The sequence below is a fragment of the Larus michahellis genome, chromosome Z, assembly GCF_964199755.1.
Source record: "Larus michahellis chromosome Z, bLarMic1.1, whole genome shotgun sequence".
In the NCBI taxonomy this organism is placed as follows: Eukaryota; Metazoa; Chordata; class Aves; order Charadriiformes; family Laridae; genus Larus; species Larus michahellis.
Genome location: NC_133930.1, coordinates 62,528,191 through 62,542,297, shown reverse-complemented (window position 1 = coordinate 62,542,297; position 14,107 = coordinate 62,528,191). Strand labels below are relative to the sequence as shown.

General features: G+C 36.0%; 1 protein-coding gene across 1 annotated transcript in view; it reads left to right on the top strand.

Moving 5' to 3' along the window:
* The window catches only part of FBXL17 (F-box and leucine rich repeat protein 17), a 285,625-nt gene extending 273,067 nt beyond the window's left edge, over window positions 1-12,558 (top strand). Inside the window, exon 9 of the mRNA XM_074570083.1 lies at window positions 10,594-12,558. Within this exon, the coding sequence (XP_074426184.1) occupies window positions 10,594-10,731 (138 nt within the window). The 3' untranslated portion in view covers window positions 10,732-12,558. The remainder of the gene's footprint in view (window positions 1-10,593) is intronic.
* Window positions 12,559-14,107: the final 1,549 nt, after the last annotated feature.

The following is a 14,107-nucleotide window of genomic DNA, read 5'->3' as shown; positions in this document are numbered from 1 at the left end:
TGTGTTGAGACGTCTCATAAAAAATGCTGACTTTACCATGAGATCATCATAATGAGGGCATATATTTAAGCTGCAACTTTTCTAATAAGCATTTCAACACTATTTTTTCAACATTTAAGTGTTGCTAAATAGCAATGTAATCACTATTTACAAACCACATACAGAAAAAAGTCAAAAATTATTAAATGCTGAAAGTCTTTCTGAACTATCCATGGGATAATTTTCATTTAGAAAACATGTTTATGCTGAGATACACAAAATCTAAATATTCTTTTTAATGTAAAAATATTAGAGACAAGGCTACTGAGCAAATGTCTCTCTATTTTCTGATTTTGCCTAGCACCTTCACGACTTGGCAAATATGACTTTCCCTGCACTACACAGCAGTAGCGTCTGGGGCCCGGAGAGAGCTCTGAATGAACTGGCACTACTGGAGAGGTGCAGGGCAGTGTGGGCACACAGGCATAAGTCCTGATAGCAGCTTAACTGCCAAAGTACAGCACCTTGCCCAGGACAATTATTACTCAGCGAAGTTCATGAGATACTGTCATATAGATGTGGTCAAATAATGTATTGCTTCCATTTCTGTGAGTCGCTCGGGAAATGCTAGCTTGATCTCTACAGAGTCCTGCGTTGTACAGCATAGGTACAGTGAGACACATACATACCATTGGTTTTCTGTGTCAGATACGCTTCTGAGAGACTATCATCCGGACCTCCAAAAGTATTTAGGCATTGAGAAAGTAGACCCTAAATATTTTTAAGTACCCATATATTTGAACAATCAAATTCCCCTGTTACCCACCTACGAACATCAACAGTTACTCGGAAGCAGCTAGGACTCTTCTCCCTTCTGATCTCTCTCAAGGCCCAGGGTATCAACTGTGCGCACACACATACTTGTGTGTGTATGTGTATGTGGGTCTGTCCAGGCACCTGACAGCATTGGGACTGCACAAGTCACAAAAAAGAAATTTTGCCATTCTGAGTCTCCATTTCTTTTGAAAGCGGTAAGAGATAAAATCAGTAGTTATTTCAGGCTTAAGCAGGACATTTTAGAATTTTGTAATTGGAAAAGGCAAAAAAGACATTTCTGTTTTGCATTCTGGTGTTAGCGCCTACGTTCGCCCTGTGCCCGACTCCCAGAAGTGGTGAGCCAGGCTTCGTTCCCCCGTGTTGCCTCTTCCCAATGCTCTGGCAGCACAGTGAAACCACGAACTCCCAGTTTCTCCGCTTAAAGGAGTGCTGCGCTGTTGTGGGCTGAAGCCCAAGGTTGTGTTTTGGGACCTGACGTGGGTGTGTGGGAACACGCAGCTGGTTTGTGTACTGCCAGGGTACACTGAAGCTCTGATTTGTCACCTCATTAAATACCGAGACAGGCACAGAGTTGTCTCCAGAACCAGGGCTTATATTCAGTTCACCTCAGTTCAGTCCCCCCATAGCAGAAAACGAACATGACTATCCGCTCTTCAAACCAAATTTTAATTGTAACTCTGTATCTTTTTGTATCACAGCTTAGAAAACTATGTGTATTTTAAAGTATAATTCGTCCTTTCCTTTAAATACTTTAAATACTTGGATAGAGGTGTGGGCAGTTATGGGGTGCTTTCTTTTCTCCCACAAACACTGACATCAGGATTCCTAAGAGCCATACTTGCATCCTAAGGGCAAAATACGATGCCTGCATCAGATTTACAGAATCAAATCTACATGTTTCAAGATTCTTTTTCTAAACACAAATGTGTACATTCCTACCCCTAAACTGATCTAGATATTATTTACTTATCGTAATTACTCAATTAATTATTTCTAAATATTTTGTATTTCATATTTCCAAACTACATCTGAGAAAGAGGGCGATGTTCTCTGTGCTATTTATTGCTATAACTCCTTTTAAATATGTCTTCGTAACGCTTCTTTATTGTGCTTTCACAACAACCCAAACAGCTTTAAATAATGGCAGTTTGAAATCTTCACCTTTGTGGAAAATGGCTGGGTATCACCTAGGAAATAGTGGCTAAAAACTTGATCTGTTTTTCTGGCTGATAGCTTTGCTGGTTGAACAATGTGTCAGAATAACCTTTCTGTGGAGTTTGCAACTTTTCTCACACAGATTTTCATATTTCGAGATCCTTTTCCTGTAGCTGTGGTGCTATTTGCAATGGTTATCAGAAGTGCTATCATGTAAATGCAGGAGACATTTCTTGGGAAAATATGCAGAAAAATGACACTGAACAACAGAGGCCTCAAAATGCAACATTCACAGCAACGTGTGAATGAAATGAAGTGAGTCTGACAAAGTTAGCTATGAATAAATACACAACTTCAGTTAATAAATCATCACAGCCTTCATTCCTTGCTTTTTTCTTTTTTTTCTTTTCTTTTTGAGAAATTCAGGTTGCTTTTCATGAAAATACTTCTGAAAGCCTGTAGCTTATTCCACATTACTTTTTCAGATGAATTGTAGCATGTATTTCCTGTTATAGTTTTACTGAGATGTTAGAGCACAGAAATTGATGGTCAGTACAACTGACAAAAAGACAAACTCTTTTATATTACCACAGACAGGACTGAAGATAGGTGACCCCTAAAAATAGAAATGGTCTCTCAAGAAATCATGTGCCACTTAAATAAGAGTAAGATTTTTAGAAAATCAGTAGATTTTTAAAATAATTTATGACTTTATCATTCTAAAAAATCTGTTTTAGAAATACATGTAAATATAATTCCTGTGCAAACTGCAAATCATTAGCCTAACTGGGATGCAGCTTCTGTTGTATATAAGGAAATGCCAGCTAGTGAAAAAACTCACCAACTTAGGGCAAAAAGAGTTTTCCATTTAAAAAATATATATATATATATTAGTAAACATGACCAGACATTTTTACCCTTCATCCGCAAACTTTTAATTTACATAGATAGTCTGTAGCTGAAGTTAAGTAAGTGAAGAAGAGGTAAGATCTTAGGTTCTAGAGATATGTCTTTAAATTTCAAATACGTTTTTGAGCTAAACTGTTCTTAATCAACAGCAGAACAGCGAGAGGACAGAGACATGGCTTGTTTTAATATAATTATCACAGCAATTTGCCTTCCACCTTCAGAAAATGCTAACTATCATTAGTCTGATCAAAAACCCTGACAAATTGCTACCATTTCCTCTTTTATATTTTAAGGGGTTCATTTTGAGGTTTGAAATGATGGTTTTGTGATACTGAAGAGGATGGAAAATATCCAATCCATCCCTTTAAGAAAAATTCTATAGCACTTATTTTCTCTTAAATCACTATAATTTGCTCAAGTTACGTTGCTGAATATTAAAAAGGATATGCTGTATTTTTTAAAGTTTTATATGTATAATGTAGGAGCTCCATTGATACCTCTCTCTATGAATAATGAAGATTTTAGATTCATAAAATCTGTGAGTGCCATTAGAAGGAAACTACAGTTATCCTTGCTAACCTACAACAAAAGAAAAATAGCATTTATTTCACTTTGTTTTTCAATCCAATGATTTTAAAAGACTGAACAAGACTTTTTTTTTTTTTCCCCAGCCAACTAGAGTAACGGATCCATTACTTGGGTGAACGAAAGCATCTGCTAAAATATAAAAAAGGATTCTTTAGACAAATTGAGCTTTTTGGACTTCTAGTTTAACTGTTTCTTTACCAAAAGATTTTTTAATCTTCCAGGCTGATAGTTCAGAAACATATCCATGGCAGTAGGCAGAAGAGGAAATCTTGCTGAGTTAATGATTCTATCCTTGTTTTTAAAAAGCAAACACCCAACCATGTCATACTGTAGCAGAAAGATGGGCCCTCAAGTACTGATCATTGGTTCAAAATCAGGATAAGGCCAACTATTAAGGAAAAATGCAATGTGAAGTAGTCATCATTTTTATTATTTAAAAAAAAAAGAGAGAATTTTTTAGAAGCATTGTCCCCTGGAACTTGCAGTCATTTTTGCCAGCTGGCAACTTCCTGAAAATGATTTCTCTGTTAATTTTGCAGGCCGTCGTTTTGACAAGTATTACAATAATGTCCTCAAATTATTGTTAATGTAGCAGAATAGGAAGGAAAATATTCAGTGCTATTAATTCAACAGGCAGAAAGTGATCTGAAAGAATATTTATCACTGTATAAATAAACACTGTCATTTCACTGCATATGGTTCTTTATTAACTGCAATTTTTACAAGTAAGAACAAAGTAATGCACAGCTGCGTCATAAATTTGAAATACTTATGATACTGGTAATATTTTTACCATTAAATCTTGTATAGGTGGAGTCTAGAAGTTCATCAGATTGAAATAAGCAGAATTAGCAAACCGACCAACCAGCCAAATGAAAAGGCCCCTTTAGAATGGTTTATCTGATTGAATAGAAAAGTAAACCCTCACAATAAGCAAGGAGAATTGAGAATGAAAACTTTATCACTTATACAACTTTAATATCCAATATAGTGTTGTCAGTAATGATTAGGCATTAGGCATTTATGAAATGGCTCTGATAGAAAACTATGAAAACTCACAAAGACCTGAAATGGATTATTTTGTTAGTTTGCAATAATGCAGTGACTGCAGTAATTGTGCAGGGACTGGCAGTTTGAGGCAGTATCATTCACCTGTGTGAACAACTACAGCAATGAATTTCATCCCTCTAGGACTCTACCTTTCTGTTGAGATTTAAGCAAAGAACTGTAAAGGGGCTATACTCCACTAGCAACCTTGCTACATTTTCTGAAATCCTTCCAGAAGTGCTGCCATTGAATATAGAAGGTTTGTGTATACTGTTTGTTTCACTTCACACAGCAGAAAAGATTACAGATATTTCTGTTTACCCGCTCCTTCCCCTTTCCAAATATAAGTGGGAAATTAATTGCCAAAATTTGACACAATTAAGTTGTGGAATGTCATGATAATAATAGTACATCAGACTGTACTTGTCAATTTCATTATTTATGAGTCCACAAATACAGTGTTTGTATGTGCGTGCATGTGTGCTTTTTCTTTTCCTTTAATAACAGTATCCATTAAGTTAAAATGCATTCTTTGCTGAAATTGTAAGGGACTTTATTTGGACTATAGGATATTGTGCTAATATTGGTAGTGCTGTTATTTTATTAAAGTCCTAAACAAAGGTTCTGCCCCTGGGCATGAGGGCAGTCACTGAAACTCTGTGGAATATGTCTGCCTTAGCTGATCAAGTGCACTTCACACAAAACGTTTCCAGAAATCTTTAATTTTGTTATGGCTACAGGCAACAGTTATAATTGGGCCACCTGAGAATACAATTCATTCAACTATTAGCAGCAAAAAAATCTAACAAAGTGCACTTTTTATAAGACATTGACTTGAGGAAGCAAACTACAGCTTAGTGAAGAGAAAGTGTATATGAAAATGTGTTTCTCAATAACTCCAAGTGTGTATATTTTGGATTTTATTGTTAAAACATTAGAGAAATTAGAATGTAAAGTGTGTCCGAAATCCATCATTGTGGATACACACAATGACTATAGAGTCATTTCATTGTCCACTTCATACAAATTTGGCTTTCCTGTAATACTGCTCTGTGTATACTGAGACAGAAACGCACACAAATTTCAGGACTCTAATGCTGCGATACCGCTCCATCAAGAAAAATGTCAGTAACGTGGTAAGGAAGCCCTTTTGGAACAAAGTAATTTGCATTACTTTTGTGTCAGGTTGGTTTTGTGATCCTTTATATCTACCAATGTAATGGTAATACTTGTGCCCCGTTGACCTGTATTATCAAACATCATGTGTATGGCAGCCCTCAAAATCTTTTTGTGAGAATGTTACTTCTCACCTGCTAACATTTCCCTAAAATTCTCTACAAGCACTAGATTTCTGAAATTAAGCTAGCAGTTCTATATTTTATTGATGCCTTTCTGCACAGATATTGCAGACTGGCCATATTGTAACTTGGCTTATTATTTTTTATTAATGACTGGCCTATACAGTTATATAACTGAAGGTACATACCTGTATTTTCCTCAGAAAGAGAGTGCCCGTGATGTCAGCACTCTCCAAAATCAGCTAGCCACATGCCTGTTCCAAGGGCTAGGTTACATACTATGCAAAAATTATTTCAGCAGTCCATCCCTGTATGATGTTATGAACCATTAAGAAGCGTAGGCAAGTTTTCCTAAGAAGATCTAATGCTGCACCTTTGCACTAATCCAGTTTTGCAAGTCTGGGGTTTTTGCATGGGAGCCTAGGTTTGAGGGGCTTGGGTTTGTTTTTTTTTAATTATATGGCTACTTATTGATTTCAATTATTAACTCGGAATGGAGGTAACTTTTTATTTTCAATTATCAAGTGAACTGGATGTTACCCTGAAGCTTTTCCTTACCTAGGAAACCTTTTAGATTTGTCAGTGTTCTTCCACTTCACATGGACTAGATGGGTATTCATGTTCTTCTTTCCCAGATGAATTCCTAATTATCACGTGAGGAAGTATTCTTTTTCTCTAGTGCAGATAATATTTAAATACTGTCTGCGTAACCACACTATCACCATCAGAGGAGACTGAGGAGATTATCCCACCCCAGATAACATTTGTCACAAAGTCAAGGATACTGTCCTAGGAAATAGGTGATATGTGTTCAGATGTCTTTAAGGAAAAAGGATTCAAAACTGTGACTTCTAGGTAACTGCTCTAATTGAGTCAAAAGGCGATGATATCACTTGGACCTGCCAGGTTCTGTAACCCATCATCTCCTTTGTTGTTTTTTTTTTAATCTATTTTTTTGGCCTAGAATAAATTTTTATTTCAGCAAGAAAAAATAAGTCTGAAACCAATCTTTGTCGATGGGGTTTTTTTTCTGTTTGATGACCAGGATTCACACAAACCTGTTACTTGGACTCTGAATGATAAGGACTGCATTCTTTCATGATGTGTTAAAACATAATTGAAGGGGTATGCAAATTCAAATGAATGATTATGTATTAGATAATCTAACTAGTTTGTCTTCAGACAGTAGTCTTCCTTTTGACAACTCAAAAGATGAAGATTAATGAAAGTTCTGTAGAAGAAAAATATAACGTTTTAAAGCACGTTGAGATGCGAAGATTTTTAGTTTTCATTTATTGAACAAGACTGTTCAAGCTCAGAATGGAAAATTGCTCTGTTTGTGTTACGAATTTATTTTGGGAATGGCATTCAGTACTTTTGTTTTATCACCAGCCAGACTGCATCTTAACAAAGAGACAGAAGCTTGTGTTCTAATGGTTAGGCCTAAGACTTCTTTTCGTCTGAATCCTACCATTAGGGGAACTGATGACAAGGATACTAAGGGAGTTGACTTAGATATTATTTATCTCATTCATTAATGAAGAATAAAATTTTGCTTTCTCTATTTTCCTACCTTTTAGGTAGTGCAGCTTTAGTCCAATATAAAAGAAAGTTTAAAATACTAAAAATTTTACACTGTTGTAGTGTTTGACCTCACTTTTCTCATGCTGAAATAAAAACTTTCGAAATCTTCTGATAGGGGATCATTTGTGGCTTAACTTTCCACATTTGTTTCTCATCCAGGGATCCATGTAGGTTGTTCCACTGCCAAATAGGATCTTTTTCTCCCTCTTCTGTTGTGTAACCTTACATTGAATTTATTTTGTCCAGCATAATTTTTAATTAGTTGCTGTTACTTTCTTAGGATTAAAAATATTTACGCTTAACTAAAAGTTACATATATTTGATCATTTGTCATGGAACTTGGTATGATAATTTCTTCCTGTGTCATGAGAGTAAACTACATTTTTTAAACTTTGAGTAATTTCTTTCTGTAACTGTTATGTTTCCAAACGTGTATGTAGGATTTGTTGTTACTTTGCTGTTTAATACCACTCAAGTTATTGTCTAGGATCAAACTAATAATTTAAAATGTTCATTTAACACTCTAGGAAAAATGAAAAAAACCTTCTACTATTCATGTATTAGTCATAAAATAGCTGATTTTGTCAGTGTCACTTCTGCAATGGTTTCACCGATCTTCTGCGTGCTCAGCTTTATTTTGTAACTGTATTTGGCGCTCAATACTGGAAGTTTCTTTCTCCTGTTTAGTAAAGTCGCAATAGTAATTATTAACAATTGTATTAAAAATTTTATCCAGTAATAATTGTATCAGAAAAAACTTAGGACAAATGGTTAGTCCTAATTGGTTTACCATAGATTTCTTCATGAGTTTTAAGACTGAAAGATACTGTCGTAACATCATCTGGCTTCCTGAGTATCATGGGCCATGCTATTTTGCTGAAGTTGGCCTGGTAGTAAATACATTAGCTTATATCTAGCTAGACTGTAGCTTCTGTAAATGTCTCGAGTCAAAGACAGCAGGACACAGAGATAGTGTCCACCAGAGCATGGATATCATTACCTATGTTCCTGTATTCAAACATCATCTTTGTAACAAATTTGCCTTATTTCTTGTTTCCTGTAAGAGAAAATCTGCTTATGATATTGGCTCTAAAGCCATAATATCCATACTATTCTAACAAATAAAGCCCAACAGGTATGTGTCAAATCCTAATGAGCTCTGTCTACTAGTAATATTTGCAGATATATAGTAGATAAACAACAACTTTTCTTTAAATTTCACACTAAGCAAGAGCAGAATGAACAGCTGTCTGTGGTGAGCATCTTCGCTGTGGCTGAGTTAACCAATAAGAGAAGTTTCTGGCAGTATGATAGATTCTGCCATGGCTCTCTGCACCACAAATTTAAAGAAAAGATGCTTTTGACTTTTTTTGAATAGGCAAAAAGTAGCAAAGACTGCTGCTTTAGGGGATTCTTCCCTTCCAAGCAGTATTTCTGTGAAGTGTTACTGACAGTTTGAAAGTATGTATTCAGCTATAAATATCAAATATTTCGGAGGACTTATGCTCTCTCTGATTTCATTTTGATTTATTAAAAGTCACTTCTTGTTTTTCAGCACTGGAAAATGTTACTGTAAAGTAGTAATTTGCCAAAATGTACAGTTTGTGCTGTGAAGGGTGGTTAAACCAGTTTTCTATCCAAATCAGTCTCAGCTAGATGAAACTTCCAATGAAGATTGAGTGTTTCTATTATCAAAGTAGAAGAACTGGGTATTAAACCTTTCATTTATCCTTGTCATTGAGTGCAATCACTGTTCAGAAGGATGCACTCCTTTTTATGTTTTAAGGACAAAAATATTATTAGATACTGTGGTCACTGTGCTTTAAAAATATCATTCCCAAGATGAATCTTTGAAATGGTAGTAAACATTTTAGTCTAGTTTTTTACTTTTGGCCTTGAATGTGGAACACTGTGGGGAAAAAAGCAACCGTTGGAGTCAGTTATCCATCCTGCAGATCTAGGTGGTCCAATATTTAAATGTAATATCGATGCATTTTAAAACGCCCAAGTGTTCAGCAAAGATTTCAAAGAGAGCTACCTAGAACTTATGGTTCTTAGGTTAATCTTTTATTTATCTTAAGGCTGAAGAAAGCTGTCTACTTCTGTGATATGAACTGCAATCAGCTTAAAAAGAATTGACAAATTAATCCCCTCACAGCGCTGCAATGGTAAAGGTGTTAGGTTTAGCTGGAGTTGTCTGATTGGCTTGTCTAATCAAGAATAAAGGTGTTACCTTTGATGTCTAAGATTTAGGAGGTACATCCCAGACCTGACAAGCTTGTATGTTTTAATTATTGATCCCAACATTTCTGCCCACAAAACCCTTTGTGCAGTGTTAGCCTCACACCAAAAGGCCAAAATGAAGACTTCTACCAGTGATGTATGTGAAGACATGCAGGACTTTTAACCTCCGGTAAAGTTGACCTATATTGGTAATTGGTAAATTGATCTACCTGCAATATAGAATAGTTTGCATTCTTTTCCTGTGTTTAGTCATGTTATCCCTTATTTTTCATTGCAACCACATTGATAGCTACCACACACTGCAAGTTCATTTCAGTAAGGTTAATTGCAGAGTTACTACTTAGTATGTTTAAAAGTATCATGACTGTGCCGTAAATTAATTAATAGATGTAATCAATTTTCATTTACCAAAGCCAAGAAAATCTTACATTTCAAACCTATGTCTGCTTGAACGAGTTTGAATAAATATACTTCTATTTCAAGATAGAAATCTGTTACTCTGCGCAGCACTTCATTAAACAGGATGGCTTTTCTTTCAGTAATTAGGTTTGGGGCTCTGTGAGTGGCCTGCATAGTCAAGCATGGAAGGAAAATAGTTTAACAGGTAGTTAAACATTGTTGCAGTTTTCTAAACAAAGCTGTTTTCAAATGGAGATATTTGCCTTTCTTGTTTGCTCTCAATCACAAATAATCATACACTATTTACTAGGATGCTATATAAAACTTCTCCCTTTACAATAAAATCGAGGTGTGTTGGTTTTTTTTCTCTAACAGAGCATTACATTCTTTATATTTGTTTTGCGATAAATGCATGAACACCTGTAGTATCAGTGAAGAGCCCAATCCTGCAAGTCCTCCCAGGAGTCCAAAGTTCGATCATTCCTTTAGCTTGCATAGCGTTGCCCCTTTTATTTGCTTTTTGCACATCACAGATTCTTTTCTTCGGTTGCAGGTGAATGAAGCCACAGTGGAGCAGCTGGTGCAGCAGTATCCACATATAACCTTCAGTACTGTACTACAAGATTGCAAGAGGACATTGGAACGGGCTTATCAAATGGGCTGGACACCCAATATGTCCACTGCCTCTTAACCGCCTATACCAACGTGTTCCACAGTTCCACTCTGCTGCATTCAGTAGATATAATGGGGATTGCAGAGGGTTCACAACCTTTCATATGATGCAATATAATTGTGAGTTTACAGAGGTTACAGTAAAATGGCAAAAGCTGTACACTGATTTTAATGTACTGTACAACTAAGTACTAATACTGAAGCAAAACTTTAGAAATGCGTCGCATTTTTCTTTGCATAAAAGATATAAAAGCCTTTGGCAGTTTTCTTGAAGTGGATTGCTACTAGTTCTCATTATAGTTTGAGTTATAGAATATGTTAAGCTTGTTTTCCTTTGTTTACTTTACTTTGCCTTGGCCATGTGTGTTTCCTTTGATTTGTGAGTGGTAACTCAGTGCTAGCACCAGTGCAGTTGATCAACAGAGGCCTGTGTTGAAACTGGGAGATAACTTGATCCTTGTTATTTACTAAAGCTACCCCAGGAGCTTTTAGATGCACAGTAATAAGAAAATCTACAAATAATTGTGATCTTTAATAAACCTCTTTATAATTATACAAATCATTATTTTGAACAGAAATTTTAATAAATAATGATAATGACAGAATTTATATTTAATGGACAATCTGAATTCTTTTCTTTCTACCACTCAACGGAATAGATATTTCCTTTCATTTTGTTCTGTCTAAAAGAAGAGATGCTGTAGAGATTTCCAGATCTTTCCACCTTGCCATTTTTATAAGTGAGTTAACAGTGCTTAACCTAACACTGATAACCAGCTCCCACTTCATACAGTCAAACAGTAATTGAATACACCAACTATCAGAAATAAGTTAACAGACAATGTTTAAATATCTGATTGAAAAGATTACTTTTTTTTTTTAAAAGTGAACTTGTCTCCTCTGATTATGCTGTTATGTTGCTGAATTGGGAAATCCAGATGAATGGGTATAAGCCAGTAACAGGATTCCTCTCGTTTCCCATGTGGTTGTTACTTTACAACAGATCTTACAATGCAAAGAGTGCTTGCTTTGAGAAGGCGGTCTAAACACACGTCCCATCATGGGTATCATTTTGTAGGATCAGATGCTTCATCATACAGTGTATGCAAGAAAATACCCAGAGTAAATACACAAAACGATTAATTTCTGTGTGTCACATTGCATTCTAAGGACTTAAATTTGACATGGGGATAGTTAAAATACGGACATTGCAGCTTCAATTTGAAGTTGCATTAGCCTTTATAGTATTACCATTTGGTTAAGAATGTTTTCAGGTGTGTAACACTGGATATTTGTTTTTAACATTACAGCATTTTAGTCCAAAGTATGAAATGCTTAAGCTGAAAAGTTGCCATTATTGTCAAAATGTTTTGCTAATCCAGAAGGTCTAATGCAGTATAACCTAGAAGCTTGTTTAATATGGCTGTATAACTCTCTGTAAAACTGTTGATTTCCATAGCATAATTTTTTACAACAGAAACATCAGCTCACAGTAATTCCAGTGAGGGTGTTGAATGTTTTCTTATTAGAGTTTTCAAAATGGGGATGAACTAATTTCTCTGGAAAAAATATATGGTAAAGTTTTCGCTTTAAATAAATGGTAAATACTTGTGAACATGTGTAATGCTAGGCTTTTTATTTACTCAAAAATGGCAACAATATTTTCAGAATAAAGCCAATGGAATATATTGCAGATACAGGATAGAATTTAGTCATTTTTCATTTAATGTCTTTTTATGAGTGCATTAAAAATATTCACACAATTTGTAAGTTTCTATTTTTTCGTGAAACCTTTGATCTTGCAATGCGTTTTAATAAAATAAAGAAAAAATATGTGGTGTCTTCTATTTATCTGTGCTGCTAATTGTACTTAGACTAGGCTAAGAGAAAGACTGAAATCTCCAACCTTAAATATGCAGAACTCGTCTGGGCATGGTCCGTCCTGAGCAAACTTATCCAAGCAGGCCCCGTTGTGAGTGACAGAGTTCGACTAGATGAACTCCAGAGACCTTTTTCGGTCTAAAATACTCTATAACTCTAAGGGGGTTTATGTATTACTGTTCCAGTTGGTCATCTCTTTTCCCTTGTGCCATTATTTTTCTGAACATATTGATCTTTATAGATCTCAGTGTGGCTAATGAATTTCCATGGATCTTGGCATTTACATGATTTGGAAGTTTATGTGGTACAGGAATTCTAGATGGAAATATGTTTTTCTAACTGCAGTGTTGCCACAGGTAGGTCTTTAATTTCCTTATAATAAGTCAATGTTTCCTAAATGATTTTATAGGAATAAATAACAGTATTGCACACTCTTTACTTTTTGAAATGTCATTTAGGGGAAATAGCATTTAGGGGAAAAAGAACAGGTATTGCCTCTTGTAAAAAGAAAAATTACCCTTCTTTTCTCATACTCAAAACTTAAGAGTGGATTCAGAAACTCACAGGTAGTTTACATGCTGGATATCCTAGGTTCCAACAGGCCCGCTTTACTGACAAAATGTCTTTGTTCCTTCATGATCTTTGTGCGAACTTGCCATTAAGATGGATAACCTGTGGCTCAGCATTTGCCTTATCAGAGACATTTCTAAGCCAGGGAATCTGGGCATGTTCAGCCTGCAGAAGAGGAGGCTGGGCAAGCTCTAAGTGCTTTCTTAACTAAGCAACAGATGGTTGTAGAAAAAAGACAGATAACCTTTATTTTCAGTCATTCACTCTTCTAAATCCAGGTAAAATTCTGTTCTAATACCACTCAAATCATTCACTTGATGGTCACTCCACCCACCTCTCACCACTTAAAGGCGATGTGGAAGGGAGTGTCCTCACACAATCATAGAATCATAGAATTGCTTAGGTTGGAAGGGACCTTTCAGGTCATCTAATCCAACCATCAACCTAGCTCTGACAAAAACCATCACTAAACCACATCTCTAAGCACTATGTCTACACGTCTTTTAAATACCTCCAGGGGTGGTGCCTCAACCACTTCCCTGGGCAGCCTGTCCCAATGCTTAATAACCCCTTCAATGTAAAAATTTTTCCTAATATCCAATCTAAACCTCCCCTGGCACAACTTGAGGCTGTTTCCTCTTGTCCTATGGCCTGTTACTTGGGAGAAGAGACCAACCCCCACCTCCCTACAGCCTCCTTTCAGGGACTTGTAGAGAGCGAACTTCCTCATCAATGTATCGGTGTAGATTAAGGGGACGCTGAGCTACTTCCACAATAGTGTCATGAACCTTTCCACAGCTGAACGCGCTCTCAGAGTTCCCAAAAGTAGCTTTCCGATGCCAGTCTTGCTTGCATCTGTCAAGAAACCTAATTACATCTTGTTCAGTACTGAAATAGAGCTTCATTACAGCACATTTGTTATGGCATAACAAGGTAGCTGAGGT